We start from the raw sequence: 18,149 nt of genomic DNA, 5'->3' as shown, positions 1-18,149 counted from the left end.
TTGAGAATGTTGTTCATTGTAGGTTTTTTAGATGGATTCATGATCAGATTAGTGGGGTTCTTTCTGTTCCTGGTTTGCTTATTTTGGAAGAGACTTAGGAGACAGAACAACCAAGTGTGGACCCTGTTTGTCTCCTGATTCCAATGAACCAAATGTAGCAACATAGTTTTTTGAGGTGTTTGAGGAAATTTGATTAGGGATTGGATATTAGAAAACAGTAATGGGGGCACCTGGGTGGTTCATTCAGTTGAGCGTCAGACTCTTGATTTCAGCTCAGGTCATGATCTCACAGTTCATGACATGGAGCCCTCATAGTGCAGAGCCTGCTTGGTATTCTCTCCGTTGCTGTCTTCACCTCCTTTGCTGGCACTCTTTCTCAAATAAATAAACTTAAAAAAAAAAAGAAAATGAATTATTTAACTTAGCTATGATCACGCATTGTGATTATGTAAGAAAAATGCCCATTTTTAGTTTTTTTGTGGTAAAATACTCATAACATTTACCACTTCCGCCATTTTTAATTGTACAAGTTCAGCATTAGGTGTATTCACACTGTCGTGCAGCCATCACCACCATCCGTCTCCAGAACATTATCATCTTCCCAAGCTGAAACTCTGTCCCCACTGAACACTCACTCCCCATTCCCCTCTCCAGCCCCTGGAAACCACCATTCTTACATTCTGTCTCTATGAATTTGACACGCATGTAAGTGCGTATATTTGTCTTTTTGTGACTGGCTCATTTCACTTCGCATAATGTCCCCAAGGTTTATCCATGTCGTAGCCTATGTCAGAGTTTCCTTCCTTTTTAAAGCTGAATAATATTCCTCTGTCTGTCTCTGCCACATTGTTTATCCTTTCATTCATCAGTGGACGCTTGGGTTGCTTGTACCTTTTGGCTACTGTGAATCTTGCTAGGAACATGGGTGTGCGGATATCTGTTGAAGTTCCTGTTTTCAATTCTTGTGGATACCTGTCTGTACTTAAAAGTGGGATTGCTGGATCATATGGTGATTCGGTGTGTGTTTGAGGACTTGCCAAACTGTTTCCCATAGCAGCTGCCCCATCTTAGGTCACCACCAGCAAAGTGCAAGGGTTCTAACTTTCTCCACATCCTTGCCAGCGCTTGTTAAGAAAACGTTCGTGTTTTCAGTGGATTTGTACGAGGTAGAGCTGAAGAAGAAGAATTATTAGTCACCCATCGCCTCCAGAGCAGCCAGGCCACACCCATGGGACTTCACCTCCCCACCAGCTGACAGGCAATATGGCCATCTGCTTGGGCCGCCTTCACTCTTAGCTGTGACCGTGCCTGGATTTTCCATGTGTGCCTATAAAGTTTCCATTATGTCTCTGACAGACTTTAAGGGAAAAAAGAAAAGCACTGATTTAGTGATACATATGTAGTGAAACTGTTAGTTCTTAAAAGGCAAGAAAATGCTGGACACTATTCATGTGTCTGGATACTTTTTGGGCAGGTGCCGGAGATGGCACCAGGGAGGAATAACACAGTATTAGTCATATTCCAGTTGGGTGCTGGTTTTCTCAGTGCTTTGTTAGGATGCTTCATTACCTTCGTAAGTTGCATATATCCTTTTGTATATATAGTATTATATAACTTACATTTTGAATCCTCAACTAAGAACTTCTACTCCTTCGGGCTATGGTTCCTGCATGTTGGGCAAAGGTCTGGTGCTGGTCTGATATTTCACCTGGTATATGGGATTGTATATGGTCTTCAACTATGTCCTTTCTATTTTATTTGGTGTTAAAAGAACCTTTAGAAATGATCATCAAGTTAAAAGGATGCAGTTTGTTGTTTTGTTTGTTCTGCTTTCAAAGATGGCAAACAGAAAAAGTAAATGACCTTGCAGAAGGTCGTTACTGTTAAGTTTTTACTGGTGCTTGAAATAAAAAAATTCTAGGAATTACCACCTCAGAGAACACAGAACTGTATTCATTAGCCAAACACCAAGACTGATAATACTCAATGTAGTGATTTGACTTACTGCTCTTTACACAGAATGCATCTCTCCAAATTAAAAAGGTAATTTAGAGGAACCATTGATTGGCCTTATCTAAAGACTCTGAAGTAAATTTTAATTACTCAGCAAAGACATACTCCATCAGTAGAGCTAGATTCTCAAGCATCAGCTAATGATCATCACAACTAATATTTATTAAGTACTTACTCTACCACTGACTCTTTTGTATAGATTGTCTCACTTAATCTTCAGAAATGCTATGATTCTCACTTCACTGATAACAAATTTTGGCTAATATCTTGCTCAGCATCACATAGATCAGGAAAAGGGGAGCTGGAATTCAAAACCAGTTTGGCAGAATGACCCTTCATCAACGCTTTTAGATACTACTCAATCATGTAGCGTGTTTGGCACCACCACTGAGATGCCAAAAGGCTAGGAGTTACAAAATAGCCTTGAGTGCTGAGTTCAGAACTCAGCCCTCTCCCTTTCATTACCTCTCATATTTCTTGAGTTGTCTGATATTCCAGGAGTCCAGAATCATAGAGCTTGAAGGGGGAACGCTAAGCTTGCTGGAAACGTTACAGTTTTACCACTGTGGTCTTCAAATGCACGTGTGAGCAGTGACATAACTGCATTTATTTCTTGTATCCCTATGAGACATTAGTGCACACACTATGTAAATTCAGTTGTAGGCAAAAGATTGGGGGAGAGAGGCGTTCCAGGCAAACTCCTAATGACTCGTGGCTGAAGTATCGTGGGGAGAGGAAAGAAGGTGGTACAACTTCCAGCCAAGAGGCTTCAAGAGAGGTTTGGAAGACAGTGGAGTAAAGGGGTTGAGTGAGAGGGCTGAAAATGAGGTGGGGGCAGTCAGATCTCTGAATCTCGTCAAAGAAGGAATAAAGGAAAGGCAAAAGAAAGTTCAAAGTGCTTCAAGGTAATGTGGGGTCAGTAGAGAACTGGGAAAGTGCACATAATAAGGCAATGAGCTCTAATTCGTGTTGTAATAAGGTGAAGGCTTTGAACTATGCTCCTGTCTTCTCATTTTTATTTTTTTAGTTTTAGAGGATGAGTGAGCAAGCACACTCAAGTGGGGGAGAGGGAGGGAGGAAGAGAGATGGGGACAGAGAGAGAGGGAGGGAATCTTAAGCAGGCTGTATGATCAGCATGGGGCCAGATGAGAGGCTCCATCTCATGACTCTGGGATCACGACCTGAGTCAAAATCAAGAGTCAGACGTTCAACTGACTGAGCCACCCAGGCACCCCTAGTTTCTCATTTTTAGATTCTTTAACTCTTCACATTTGTCTGTGATAATTTGCCAGGATTCCTCCTCAGTCATACATACTGCTTCCCAGCACTTTGAAATCCTTAATAATTGCATGTGATTTCTCCCAGACTTCCCATCTCTTTCTTATCCTCTCCTGTCCTCCCTAGTCCTCTTTGTGTTCATTACCGATTACTGTGTAACAAACCACCCGAGATCACGGTGGCTTAGAACAATGTGCTGCTACTTCCCACAGTCTTGTGAAATGACCAGGTTCAACTGGGTAATTCTTGCTCAAGGTCTCTTATGCAGGTGTAGACAGATGCTGTTTGGGGTTGGAGTCCTCCAAAGTCTCCCCTGGATTGGGCATCTAAGATAGCATCTTTATAACATGTGTGGTGCCTCAGCTGAGGTGGTCAGAGACTGACTGGACTCTTCCCTCTCTCCCTCCATCTGTCTCTTCATGTACCATACAGTCTCTCTACATGGTTAGCTTGGGCTTCCTCATAGCATAGAGGGTCAGAGTACTTGGACCTCTTACATGGTAACCATCTTTCCCCCAGATAAGCATTCCAAGAAGTCTAAGTGGAAGGAAGTTCAAAGCTTGGAAGTCACTCAGAAGCACTGTTGCTGAATGAAATAGGTACAGAGAAGGTCACGGAGCCCACCCCAGGGGAGGGGGACCACCCAGTAGTCTGAATACACAGAACTGTGGTTTATTGGGGGTGATATACTTGTCTAGAACTAGAGACCACATTCCTGATTTATTGAAGTTTCTGTTTACTTCTTATAACTGAAATATCTTGTTACTATCTTATATCTTGTATCACATCCATTATTTCTTCTTTCTAATTATTGTTTATACTAATAGTGATTGAAAGACTTCTTTGAGGAATTCGTATGCATTCTTTCAAATGAATCTTAACAATATATTTTTATTTATTGATATTAAAATTTAAGCAACCAAAAGGCCCTATAGAAAAGCTATGTGACTGGTGTTTTGTTTTGTTTTGTTTTGTTTTGTTTTGTTTTGTTTTTAAGAAAGTCTGTTTGGGGGGCGCCTGGGTGGCTCAGTCGGTTAAGCGTCCGACTTCGGCTCAGGTCATGATCTCACGGTCCGTGGGTTCGAGCCCTGCGTCGGGCTCTGTGCTGACAGCTCAGAGCCTGGAGCCTGTTTCAGATTCTGTATCTCCCTCTCTCTGTGACCCTCCCCCATTCATGCTCTGTCTCTCTCTGTCTCAAAAATAAATAAACGTTAAAAAAAAAAAAAAAAGAAAGTCTGTTTGGGAAATCAGATTTGATTCACTTTTTAACCACCAATGATAACATATCACACTTAAAAAGCAGATCAGTTTTAGGGAAAAGTGATATACCCTCATGTATGGGTGTCCTTGGGTGAACTCCCCAACAAGATTGCTTTTCATGCTTAGCCACTAAATTAGAAAACCTGTTCTCTTGTTGGGACTGAACCGTGGTTTACTTTGTGGTTAGATCTTGGTTTTGTTTTTTTCTTTTTTTTTAACTATCAAGGTCTTACACAAGTCCAGGCTTATTTTTTATACCACCCCCCAAATGAAGAGATAACTTGAATCTAAAAGATTTTAGCATACTCACATGGCAGTTTCAGAAATTCTTTATTTAAAATCTCCTGCCTATACATGGCTTAACTTTTCCTTAGCTTCCTCCGCAAATGCCATTGAGGTTTTAGGTTCTTATAAAGAGTTATTGGTGTTTTTGTTTTGTTTTGTTTAAAGAAGCTAAATCTCCAACACATGTGGGAGAAAATGGGCAGTTGGAGGTGGCAAATAATTTGTTGTTGTTTTTTTTTTTCCTACCCACAGCCCTGGGAAAACTCTGCCATAAAGGATTAATTTACTCATGAGATTTCACTGCGGTTGCCATTAAGAAAAAAAACCAATAGGAATAGTAGGGCAGAAGCGTTTCCAACCCTGGAGAAAAGAGTCAAGGATTTATGGTGGGAAGCAGACCAGTCCCTTTTTTTTCTTTTTTTAATTTTTACGTTTATGAGTTAAGCATCTGAGGTTGATACCATTTCTTTCACACAGGACTTTATATAGACAACTGGAAGCTGACTCTGAAAAATGATAATCAGCGGTTGTAGTTTTCCATAATTTATCTTCATGCAGGGGAAAGATTTCATTTAAAAAAAATTCAAGGGCGCCTGAGTGGCTCAGTCGGTTAAGCGTCTGACTCTTGATTTCAGTTCCGGTGATGATCTCATGGCTTGTGAGTTGGAGCCCCACGTCAGGCTCTGTGCTGACAGCATGGAGCCTGCTTAGGATTCATTCATTCATTCATTCATTCATTCTCTCTCTTTCTCTCTCTTTCTCTCCCTGCCCCTCCCCTGCTCTAGTGCTTTCTCTCTCAAAATAAATAAATAAACTTAAAAAAAAGCATGTTTAAAAAAAGTAAAAATGACATTCAGATTCAAATCTTTCCCAGTTTTTAGAAAAGCCTTAGAAAATAGCAAGCTATACATACCATTGGCAGTTTGCTTCTACGTGTCCGTCCCCACACTTGGGTTGTACACAAAGATTAAGTGGAGGGGCCCTGGCCTCAGATTCCTGCAGCCCTCCCTTTCTTCCTGGAGAAGGGAGGGCAGTGGACTTGGGTTAAGGTGGCATTTTCTCTGAAACTTTACCCTAAACCCCTCAACAAAAATTTCCACAGAGCAGCAGGCAAAATCCGAGGACTCTTGGAGATGCAGGCTGAGGTCAATGCACTCCTCGGTCCCCTCCACCCCAAGGACCCTCCCCCACCATCCCCCTCAGAGGTCAGCTCAGGGCTACCCTTGGTCTCGTCAACTGCTTGATGGTGACTGGTGAACCAATCTGAGGGGGACCAGGCAGCAGGAAGTCAAGGGGGCGGGAGGGGGTGACCGGGGCCAGGATCACTGGGCACCATCATATTCATTTTCTCCATTTTCACAACTTCCTTGGGAAGCCCTGTGAATTCTTGTCTTCGTGGATGAGGACATCCAAAGCCAAGAGTTTAAAATAACTTGCTTTTATGCAACGTACTTCAACTAAGTATTTAAAGTATTTAAACTAAATAGAATCTAAGAGTTTTATTTAATCCTTGGGTCAAATGAGGGATTTTAATCTCAGCCTGTGTGACAGGTCAGCCTCTGTTGGTTCTTGCTACCCCCCCCGCCCCCATCCCCTCTCCTAAGCCATTGGTAACCGGTAATCCACTTATGAATGAAAACGGGGCGGCTTTCTTGAGGTGAGCCTGTGGCACTTAGTCAAGTAACAATAGTTGTCACTCTCTCTTGTTTAATCTTATAGTGGAGCACGAGAAGGAGTTCTCCCCTGGCCAGCGATACCACAAAGAGTTCAAGTTCAACTTATCCCAGATTCCTGAGGGTGAGGCGGTGACGGCTGCAGAATTCCGAATCTACAAGGACTGTGTTGTGGGGAGTTTTAAAAACCAAACTTTTCTTATCAGCATTTATCAAGTCTTGCAGGAGCATCAGCACAGGTATGAAGGCGCAAGGAACCCCAAAGGGTGGGGCTGGCCCCCATTTCTCACCCCGCCATCGTCTGACCCCGAGTGTGTCTGTGGAACGTGATGTGGAGTCCAAGGGCAGCCATGAGCATGACGAGGGATGTGTTCTGAATGGTAGTGTTTGGCCAGCAGGGAGATTTTTTTGTTATTAAAATGAAGATTTTTCCAAATAGTTTTGTGTTCCTAAGCAAGCCAGTGGACGGTCTTTACTAAGCATCCTTTGTGATCAGAGAACACGTGCCTTATTGGGCAAAAAACATATCCCACCGTTTTTCAGTGCCTACTTTGAATGATGGGCGAGAAGGTGGCTAAAATAGATTCACACGTGACAGTTACGTAAGGATGCTTGCAAATGATACTGATTCAAGTTAATAGAAAGCTGTGAGTTTGCATATAATATATACATCCAAATGATACAATATATCTTTGTGTGTCTCGAATCTATCTCTTCTCATTTGGGTTCATGGCAACAATAGACGTGCCCCGCCCTGCCCCCTCCCCACCCTGTCTGTATTATTCTTGTTTTTTGAAATGAGGCCAGGCTGTTTTTACAAAAGAACTTCAACAGAACATGTTCTTGGGGCTGCTCACCGATAAAGAAAAACTTCCACAGAGTGGTTTCTGGAGGATTAGATGGGCCAAGGAGAGAAATATTACAGCAGCTGGTGCAATCCTGTAGCACAAGAGAGCAAGCCAGTGACCTTGACTTGTGCTTAGTATTTGGGGGTCAGTCAGTTCGGTAGTCCAGAGAGACTGGTGATCCCGACGCACAGATTAGCACCACCGCATGCTTCCATGTGAGCGCTCGTGACGTGGAAATGCAGCATGTGTTGTGACAGCCTGGCAAGTCTGTGGTAAGTAGGCAGATAAAAATGAAAGCGAATGCAGAGAGGAAAGCAGCCCCACATTTACAAACTCTGTAAGGGATTCGCCAGCGTTGGTTTTATACGCCAAGTCTCGATTCTTGCTTTTTCGGTCCTGGATGTCTGTTGACTTCCCAAGAATGTCCGAAGGTTTAGGGATGACTTTGGCTTCTCCTGGACCTATGGATCTGTGTGTGGGTCTGCCACAAATAGGCACACTAAAATAATAACGGACCTTAACTTGCCCCATAAAAGGTTTACTTTGAGAGCACTGCCAACATTTGGCCCTTGTGCATTTTCAAGTCTGTAATGAGGGAAACAGAGAAGAAGAAAAGACACATGCCAGGCTTTGGGGACACGTCATGGTGTGGAACATATGCACTGATGGTTGTATGTGAGTTTTTAGGTGGGATGGTTATATAATAAGCAAAATATAGCTATTGTGGTATCTGTTACAAACCAAAATTTCAGAAAGAAGGGAAAGTTTTCTGATGTCTGATTTTCACTCCTGAATAAAAGCATAGTTAATAAGTGTTAAGGGAGGGTCTCTTTTGAAATAATAAATTATTGGTTGGTAGATTTTTGTCTTTTGAGGTTTCAGAGAGAATTTATACTCAGTGGTGATTCTTTGGACCTGCTTTAGCCATTGATTTTCAATCTGCCTAATTATTTGTCCACTGTATTTATCTGGCAGAAATAACCTACTGATACCAGCACCTGGTGGCTCAGTCGGTTAAGTGTCCGACTTCGGCCCAGGTAGTGACCTTGTGGTTCATGAGTTCGAACCCCGCATTGGGCTCTGTGCTGACAGCTCAGAGCCTGGAGCCTGCTTTGGATTCTGTGTCTCCTTCTCTCTCTCTCTCTCTCTCTCTCTCTCTCAGCTCTTCCCCTGGCTCACACTCACTTGCTCTCTCTCTCTCTCTCAAAAAATAAATAAACATTAAAAAAAAATAATAACCTACCAGTACCTTTCTGGCTCAGGCATTTGTTTGGAATACATGGTTTTCTCTGTTCTGCAGGAAAAGCTTTCTAGTGAAAACACTAGATTGGGATTTTTGTAACTATGGGATTTTTCAAAATTATTATTATTTAACAAATAGAGCTAGCAGACCATTTGTAAGGTTTATGTTGAACTCTAGCCAAAAATGAACAGCTGCCTTGTGCTTAACATGGTGGTGTCATACTTTCTCGAGGCCAGCAGCGAGTTTGGAAAACAAAATCCCAAACGGTCCCAACTTTGATGACTGTGTCAAAGCAAAGTTGTAATTTCTCTGCCTTCTAGGATGGGAGTATTTGGCGGTCGGATGTATTTAACTTTTGTGCATAGGAAAGGGGAAATATGGGGAGGTTTGGGAGAATTTCATGCTTTTGAAGGGCTCCAGGTTGGCCAAGAGGAGATTTTCTCTTCTTATCGGTGGGCCAGGAGCCCAGGCCTCCTGCTGTCTCTTAATGTTCTTCCTGAGGCCTCCAGATTTAACTGCAGGACTCCTTCTGGGGAAGGTTTGATCTCCCCATCTGTACCGTCTTGGGGTGTCCTGGCTAAAAATGATCCTCCGGGCTTGTGAAGAAACTTATTTGTCTAATCTGTGTTTAAGTGAAATTTGGAGAATTTGATGGATTAACTTAATTTAACAAACGTTTGCTTTGCAAAATAGTTGGCCTCCTTGAAAAATAAAAACATAAAAAGGCAGGTTTTCTGGTGCTGAAGTCATAGCCTCAGCTAAGGCAGAAATGATATGTTGGGCCTCTTGATATAAAAGCAGCTAAGAAGGCTGACCCAGGGCAGGGTCAGAAAAGATTCTTGGAAGATAGGCCATTGCTATGAATTCTGCAGAAACATATTCCTCTTACTGATAAGAAATCACTGGACTAGGTAAGTTCCAGAAAGTGACTACTTGAATAGATGGCGCTTTGAGTAAGAACAGGGAAACATTTGATACTTTATTCAAAAACTGAGAATAAGCCCTGAGATAGAATCTAAGTGCTGAAAAGATCTGGAGCAACCCATAGAGCAGCATTTGGTTAGCAACCCAACAGTGCTCACAGTTAAATCAGAGTAGCACAGGGTGCCCTTTGCACATGGTGTTAATATCTGATATTCTACATCATCATGGTTCTATGATGACACTGGTGAAAATTGGCACTCGCATAGCACTTAGAGTTTGGAAAGAGCCTTCTCACATATCCCCCCGCTAGGAGGACTTAACCATTGACCCCATCAGCTAAGCAGGCCGGCATGTTTCCTTTTAGAGAATGAAACGTGGCACATGTGAATTTTGCCAAGCCCAATTTAGGCCTCCATTGTCACCTGCTGTTTCCCAAAAGTCACCCCGATGACATGGGGACAGTCCCAAGATAAAGCTGAAGTGTCAGAAAGAGGTCAGCAGTCCCCTTCTGGCACATCCCTTATATCCATCTGCTTAGCTTTGATGCAAGCATTCCAAAGGATGCTTCTGTTTGGATGTCCAATGAGATGGGGCTCTGTTGGGGACCAGATGTGCTAGAATTCAGGCCCTGCTTCTTTGGCTTTCCAGGTTTTTCTGAAGAAAACCTTTGTTGAGCTATTGAGCATCTATTAGCTTTTCTAGAGGAAGGGTGTAGATGAGAAAAAATACTAGAAAATCTTATATTAAAGTATCTTTACTTATTCCTAGTATTATCTGTTTGTCCATTTACTTTACCAGGTTCTCCTGAAACTCATACACCCTAAGCTTGTCTTCATGCTTGGAGTGTAAAGGCTGCTCTGAATACCTTGGGACCTCCCGTTCATGATGGTAGCCTGTTGCTTTCCATAACACGTACTCATGATCTTTACTTTGATAGCACTTTTAGATTAATAGTGCAATTTTGAGACCTTTCAAGAAGATCATTTTCACCTACATTTCTTCTTGGGTTAAAGACAGTCTTTTACTGTTCTTACTTGAATTTCGTCCACTTAGAAGTCAAAGTCAAACATCATCTCTTGAAAGCCCGCCAGAAATGTTTTCAGGGTCTGAAAGATGGTACAGTTTGGCACAGGCATTGGCCCACTCGCTGCTGCTAGTTTGGAAATTCCATATTCTGCTCTATATGTTTTGGCAATTGCATTGCTGGCAGTCATAGTCCGTCTTCTGTGTATATGGTAACTTTTCTGTGTTCTATCATGGTGCAGTCTTTGGAAGACATTTAGATTGAGAATTCATTCCCAACTTTAAAATTCAGTTCCTCTTGATAATAAGCAATATCACAACATACTCCTCTGTTTGCAGATAGGCAAAGTTTTGTTGTTGTTTCAGTTCATGTGTTTCATCCTGACTTAAGTAGCCTTAGGTTGTGAAGAAATGCATCTTTGAATCAAGGGAAACAGGCAATGCTGCATTAGAGTTGGATTTTGAAACTGAGAAAGATTTCTTCAGGCAACCCAAAACCCATGCTAGTAGAGTACCTGGGAACAATCTCAGATTGAATTATTGCTTGAGCTAAATTTTTGGCCAAGTTCACCGATATAAATATACAATATAAAATTGTTTCAGGAGAGAAAACAACTTTCAAAGGGCAAAAACACATTTCTCCAGAACATTTAGTTTGATAGTGCTCTTCGGAACCATTCATAGAGATAGGGAACACAGGAATAAGCGAGGGAAGGGGAGTTAGGAGGAGTTCAGGTGTGGACATGTTTGAAGCATGAGTGGATGACCAAGAGGCAGTGGGATATGAAAGTTTTTAGCTCAGGGGCGCCTGGGTGGCTCGGTTGGTTAAGCGGCTGACTTTGGCTCAGGTCACGATTTCATGTTTTGTGGTTTCAAGCCCCACATTGGGCTCTGTGCTGACAGCTCAAAGCCTGGAGCCTGCTTCGGATTCTGTGTCTCTCTGTCTCTCTGCACCCCTCCAGCTTGTGCTCTGTCTCTGTCTCTCTCTCTCTCTCAAAAATGAATAAACATTAAAATTTTTTTTTTTAAATGAAAGTTTTCAGCTCAGCATAATGGTTTCACTAAAGTAATAGATATTAGAGATCCTAAGTGAACTTGTGAAGTAGATTAGATAGCCTCACTGTGTAAGAATAGAAATACATAATTGACCCCGTATCATTTATTGAAATACTATCCTTTTTCCATGCACTTCAGTGGCGTCTCCAATATAAACCAGGTAGCCATGTTTGTGTGGGTCTGGTCCTGAGACCTTCATTCAATTCCATTGATTGACTTTTCTTGCACCAATCTTATACTCTTCATTCTCTCAGTTTTATAAGAAGTCTTGAAAAATGGTATCTAAATTCTTCAGAATTTGAGACTTTCTCAGCTGCTTATGGCCTTTTGCATTCCCGTATAAATTGTAAAATCACCATTTTAATTTCCACAAGGAAACTTGCTGGGCTTCTAATTGCAATTGCATTAAATCTAGAGATCAATTTGGAAAGAATTGACGCTTACAAATATTGAATGTTCCAGTCTAAGAATGTGGTATTTATTTAGGCTTTCTTTCACTTTTTTCAGTAATTCTTTATAATTTTTTGTGTCTTGGATATTTTTACTACATTATTCTTATTTATAGAACATTATAATATTCCAGGTTTTGAATATTTTTTATGCTATTGTAAATATTATTAGCTTTTAAAAATTTTGGTGTCTAATTATTTTTGCTCACATATAGAAATACAATTGACTTTTGGATTTTTTTTAAGTTTATTTATTTATTTTTGAGAGACAGAGAGAGAGGGAGACAGAATCCCAAGCAGGCTCTGTGCTGTCAGCACAGATCTCAATAGGGGGCTCAAACTCACGGAACTGTGAGATCATGGCCTGTGCTGAAGTCAAGAGTTGGATGCTTAACCAACTGAGCCACCAAGATGCCCTTATTTTTGTATATTGATCTTATATCCAGCAACCTTGCAAATTCACATGTTCATTCTAAAAATTTTTTTGTGCAAAATTTTGGAATTTCTATAAATATAATCTTGCCATCTATAAATATCAGTTTTATTTCTTCTTTTGTAATTCTTATACTTTATCTTCCTCTGTTTTTCTTGTTTTTATTATGCTAGCTGGACATCCAGTAAAATTTTGAATTTGATTCAGATTTCTGTCTCAGATTAGAAATCCCTATGATATTTTGAATCTTATAGGGGGAAGACTTAATATTTTACCATTAAGGATGATGTTTGCTAAAACTGTTTTTGTAGGTAATCTTTATTAGAATAAAGACGTTCTCTATTTCTGGTTTGCTAAGAGTTTTTTAATGTTAGAAATTGGTGTGAAATTTTATTTAAAAAATTCTGAATTTTTGGGGATGATTATATGATTTTTTCCCTATTAATGTGATATACTACATTAAATGATTTCCAAATGTTAAACCAACCTTACATCCCTGGAACAAGCTTAACTTGTCATTTATTATCCTTTTTATACAAGGCTTGATTCAGAGATCATGTCTGATAACTCTATTGTCTAGATCACCTATGGGTCTGTTCCCATTATCTATTTGTTCCCTTGATTTTTCCTCATTTGGTTTTATTTCTTGGCATGCCTGATACTTTTTAAAACATAAATTCTGGAAATTATTTATGGAAAATATTTAATAGATACTGTTATCTCTTTCCAGAGTGGACTCTAAATTCTTCTGGAAGGCAGACAAAATACACCATGATCATCTTGTTCTTTTGTTCCAATGGGGGTATTTAAGGATGTGTTAAGGATTATCTGTTTTTGGTTTTTCCCTTTCTCCTAGAGCTTAGCTCTTCAGGGAGTCTCAGCTGAAAGTCTAGGATGTTTACCAGAACTCCTCTTCCTTGGTGGGCTCTGAGCTTTAGTATTTAACTCCCCAGAATGAAGAAACTGCCAAAAACTCTGCTTTGCTTTTTGCCTTTTAAGCAGTTTCTCTCTCTTTGTATTCTCAACTTCTTACTCCATGCATACACAGCCTAATATTTGGCAAATATCTCACACGGAAACATTGGACTTCAAGGTATACAGGACTTAAAGATCCAAGGCCCTAGAGGAAGTGAACCCAAACTTCTGTGAGCTCACTTTTATGCAGCCCCTTTCCTCTGAGACCTTAGCCCTTCAAGCCCTCGCTTTCTGAAACTCCAGTTTTTATCCTCAGTTACAGATACTGTTCCAAGCTATAGGCTCCTGCTCCTTTCTGATACCCATGCATCAGGCTAGGAATTATCCAATGTCCTGAAATGAAAAGGCAATACGAAGAGAATACAAATGCGGGGCTCACCTCCATGTGTTTTTCTTTTTCTCTGTGAAATTGACCCATCAAGAGTTGACTGTCCTATTGCTCTAAGATGACGACAAATGGGCTTTTTTTCCCCCAATTGTTCTTAGTGGGAATGTTAGTTTGCTACATCATAACCAGAAGCCTGTGTCTCTGAATCATAGTATTTTTATTATTTTTATGGTGAAATCTTTATAATGAATCCCTACAAATGTTGCTTTTGATTTATTAACCAAATGGTGTTGTTTTGGGAACAGGACCTGAACCTGGTACTTGATCCAGTTCCAGGATCTAGGAGAGCAATTTCCTTCGAATAGCATTTCTTATAGATTGATTGCTCTAAAAATGCTGTTGGGTTTTCAGTGCTCCTTGCTGAAATGACACGAACCTTTATCTTCACTGAGGTAAAGGTGAGATACCTGAGACTACGTTCTTTTTTGAAGAGAAGGGCAAATTTGAGAAAGCCGGGATTAGAGAACCTCATTGTACCTGGGGCAGAGGGAAATCAAAGCCCTTTATCACTGTACCCAGCCACACCTGTTTCTCTTTCTGTATCTGGCTTTCACAGGTATGATCCTCAGGGACTCCTGAAATCTTACTTGCCGACTTGATAATCTTTGGCACACTCAGTGTGGGCCTCAGGCAAGCATTGAACTTTTCAGTATTTGTTCCTTTGCCCCTGAAAAAGGGACAATACAGCTGACCCACAGCTCAGGTTATATAACTAGTTAGTTTCATCTTTTTAGTGAAGTCATACCTAGAATGGTCTACTGGAAATTCAAGAAAAAAATTCAAGCAGCTACTGAACCTTACTCCTTAGCCAATCTAAGTTCTGTTCTTTGCATAGGCACAATGTAGAAGAGAATATTACAGAAAGGAATTGAGGTTATCATAAAGAGTTGGATATACTCAAAAGAATGCTCCACTTGGGGGGAGAGGGGGAGTCAGGGTGTGGTGGGCAAGAGAAACTGTTGTTTAGGGACTGTTACCAAGTGGTAACTTGGTAAACATGAGAATAGGTCTTTATTTCTGGAAACTGTGCCTTACATATTATTCGTTCCCAGAAACAGATTGCCTTAGTCATGTGCATATTCTTTTCTCTCTCTCTCTCTCTCTCTTTCTTTTTTTTTTTAAGTTCATTTATTTATTTTGAGAGAGAGAAAGCATGAGCAGGGGAGGGGCAGAGAGAAGAGAGAGAATCTCAAGCAGGCTCCATCTCAGAGCCCTATGTGGGGCTCAAACCCACAAGCTGTGAGATCATGATCTGAGCCGAGGTTGAGAGTTGGATACTTAACTGACTGAGCCACCGAGGCACCTTAGTCACATGAATCTTCTTACCAGGATGTCCAGCCTTGTGGGAGGCCGGCCATGGTAGTAGCTAAGACTATCTTACAAGACATCTGGGGTTGTTGTTGTTGTTGTTGTTGTTGTTGTTGTTTTTTAAAGAAAAGTCACAGATGAACAGCATTTTTCCTGTTTTATTTCCCTAGATCATACAGGATATGGAAATGTAGGATTGGTGATGACAATGACAGCGTAACATTTGCACATAACATGTTTAAAAGCCGGCTGGATTTCTCATTTAGTCTGTGCTTGATCACTCGGGCATGTTGGAGTATATATCCCAGTGAAGGAGAACATTATTTTGCAGGTTAGGTAGCTGTGAATTTGTGGAAAGTCATCCGCTTTACCTCTCTCCATCCTCGACACAGAGAAGTGGGCCTTCTAATGATACCGCTGTTTTGGACTTGATCTTGCTTGTGATTCTGATTATTAATCTAACTTGATAACTCCCTGAGGGTAAGGCCAATCCATAAGACAATCAAACATTTACTCTGTGAGCATTCTACATTTGCTTTGTACTGTTTTAAGGAGAGGAGCAAGAACTCCCAAGAGCAGTTAGCTTTGAACCTTAAGTCTAAAAAGCATTGAAGGTAATGCTAGTCCTATTCAAGGGAGGGGGACTATGCTGTAGGTCAGTGGCTCTCACAGTGTCATTCCCAGACCAGAGCATCACCTGGGAACCTTAGAAATGCAAGTTCTCAGGCCCCATGCCCTGAAACTCTGGGGGTGAGCCCAGCAGTCTGTGTGTTAACAAGCTCTCCCGGGGATTCCAACAGTAAGCCAGCTGAACTTGAGAACCACCGCTCTGATGATTGATTAAGAGCATGTGCACCACTGAAGCAAAGTTGCCTGGGTTCAAATCCCAGCTCTACGCTTACTGGCTGTATGACTGCGAGCAAGCTTCTTAACCTCTTTGTGCCTTAGTTTCCCTATCTGTAAACCTGTGATGGTATCCCTGGCGTTTACCTCTTATGGTGGTTGTGAGGCATTAGCATGTGTAAAAGCATTCAGGTAGTAAACAGCATGTAAGGGCTAGCTAGGTTAATATTCTGTCAGCAAAGTGACTTGTATTCGTTTGTTGAAGATGGAATATTCCATACAGAGTTAAGGTGCCTTTGCCATTTGAAACATCTCTTTATACCATGCTAGTCCTTGAGGTGAAAATTAGTTAATAGAAAGTGGCATAAAATCAATGAGAGCTTAGCTAATTATATAATAATAATGTGCCTTCACCCTTGTTACTCAAATTGATGTGTGTGTAGCAGTTTACGCTGAGTTGTAGGGCTGTGTTTTCAAATATCCTATTCTTTTCTGTCCTTTTAGTGATAAAAGTTTAAACATAATTCTCTATATATGATATGTTATGTAAGAAGAAAGTAAAAATGCTGCTTTATTATCTCACTTTCTAAAATGATTGGCTTTTGACTTCCATTCTTTTTGAAGTTTAAATTCACCTCATTGCATATAAAGTCGGTTCATCACTATAAGAATGTCGTTTCGTATCTTAGTTTACCATTAAGTCTAGACATAGGTAGAGGAATGTTCTGAACAAATAAAGGCACAAGACCACAGGCTCACCTTATCAAATATTTCATAAATCTGCTTGCTTCAAACATCTAAATTCTACTTTATCAAGAACATTTCTAGTAAAATGGTGAGTAGTAAGCAAAGTTGCACCTTGTCTAGGGCAGTATGACTGTAATGGGTGCCATCTGTCAGGAAAGACCAAAGCTGGCCACTAGGAGCTCAGATACTTCCTGCTCTTCCCTGGGGGTGAAAAAGAAAGAGACCCACTGTGTTCGCCATGGGTCTGCCTCTCAGCCTGACAGAGTGTCACCTACAAGGGCAGGTGCTTTGGAGGCTGTTCAATGGGAGGGACCACGTAGAGGTGACCTTGCCCATCAACACTAGTTCCACAAGTCTTTGCAAGTGACTTGCTGGTCAGTCAACTCTAGCCCCAAGGTGAATTTGTGAAATTTTCTAGAAATTTCTACATTTTCTAGAAATCTCTTGTTAGGCTTATTAATTGTTAAGAACTTAATTTTCCCAGGATGATCACAGTCTGAGGAAACTCATTCCCTCAGGTTAGATAACACTGAGAATAAAATTATTGTATCCTTGAAGATGGAATGCATATTTAGAATGAAACATGGAGTTCTGTGAGTTGATAGAGAACAAAATAGGCAGTAAATTATTTTTGTAAAAAAATTTTTAATGTTTATTTATTTTTGAGAGACCAAGAGACAGAGTGTAAGAGGGGGAGGGGCAGAGAGAGAGGGAGACACAGAATCCGAAGCAGGTTCCAGACTCTGAGCTGTCAGCACAGATCCTGACTCAGGTCTCGAACTCATGAGCTGTGAGATCATGATCTGAGCCCAAGTCAGCCACCCAACCAACTGAGCTACCCAGGCGCCCCAGTAAATTCTTTCAAAATTGTCTCTCTCTCATTTCAGAATCTTCTTTCATGGTGTATTAACTTGAGTATGTCAGTGATCCAAGTAGGAAGTCCAAATAGTCCAGTCATGGCAGTCACTTTGGCCAGACCCTAGGATTCTTTATCCACTGGTTATACATGTTTTAGATAAGATTCAGAAGCGAATCCTTGTATTAAAAAAAAATTTTTTTTTAATGGCAGTCACTTTGGCCAGACCCTAGGATTCTTTATCCACTGGTTATACATGTTTTAGATAAGATTCAGAAGGGAATCCTTGTATTTAAAAAAAAATTTTTTAATATTTCTATTTATTTTTGAGAGCAAGAGAGTGAGCAAGCACGAGTTAGGGAGGGGCAGAGAGAGAGAGAGGGTGACACAGAATCTGAAGTAGGCTCCAGGGTCTGAGCTGTCAGTCAGCACAGAGCCCGATGCAGGGCTCGAACCCATGAACCATGAGATCATGACCTAAGCTGAAGTTGGACACCTGTCTGCCTGAGCCAACCCAGCGGCCCTGAGGCTACACTTTTATAGTAAG

The 18,149-nt window shown here is 41.0% G+C and overlaps 1 protein-coding gene across 1 annotated transcript in view; it reads left to right on the top strand.

Moving 5' to 3' along the window:
• Positions 1 to 18,149, top strand: part of BMP6 (bone morphogenetic protein 6) — a 160,227-nt gene that overhangs the window by 121,543 nt on the left and 20,535 nt on the right. Inside the window, exon 2 of the mRNA XM_019419793.2 lies at positions 6,556 to 6,748. Within this exon, the coding sequence (XP_019275338.1) occupies positions 6,556 to 6,748 (193 nt within the window). The remainder of the gene's footprint in view (positions 1 to 6,555; positions 6,749 to 18,149) is intronic.

The sequence above is a fragment of the Panthera pardus genome, unplaced genomic scaffold (assembly GCF_024362965.1).
Source record: "Panthera pardus isolate Hobbes unplaced genomic scaffold, ASM2436296v1 HiC_scaffold_17, whole genome shotgun sequence".
Taxonomy (NCBI): domain Eukaryota; kingdom Metazoa; phylum Chordata; class Mammalia; order Carnivora; family Felidae; genus Panthera; species Panthera pardus.
Note: the sequence above shows the minus strand (reverse complement) of the source record. Positions and strands in the feature narration are given on the sequence as shown.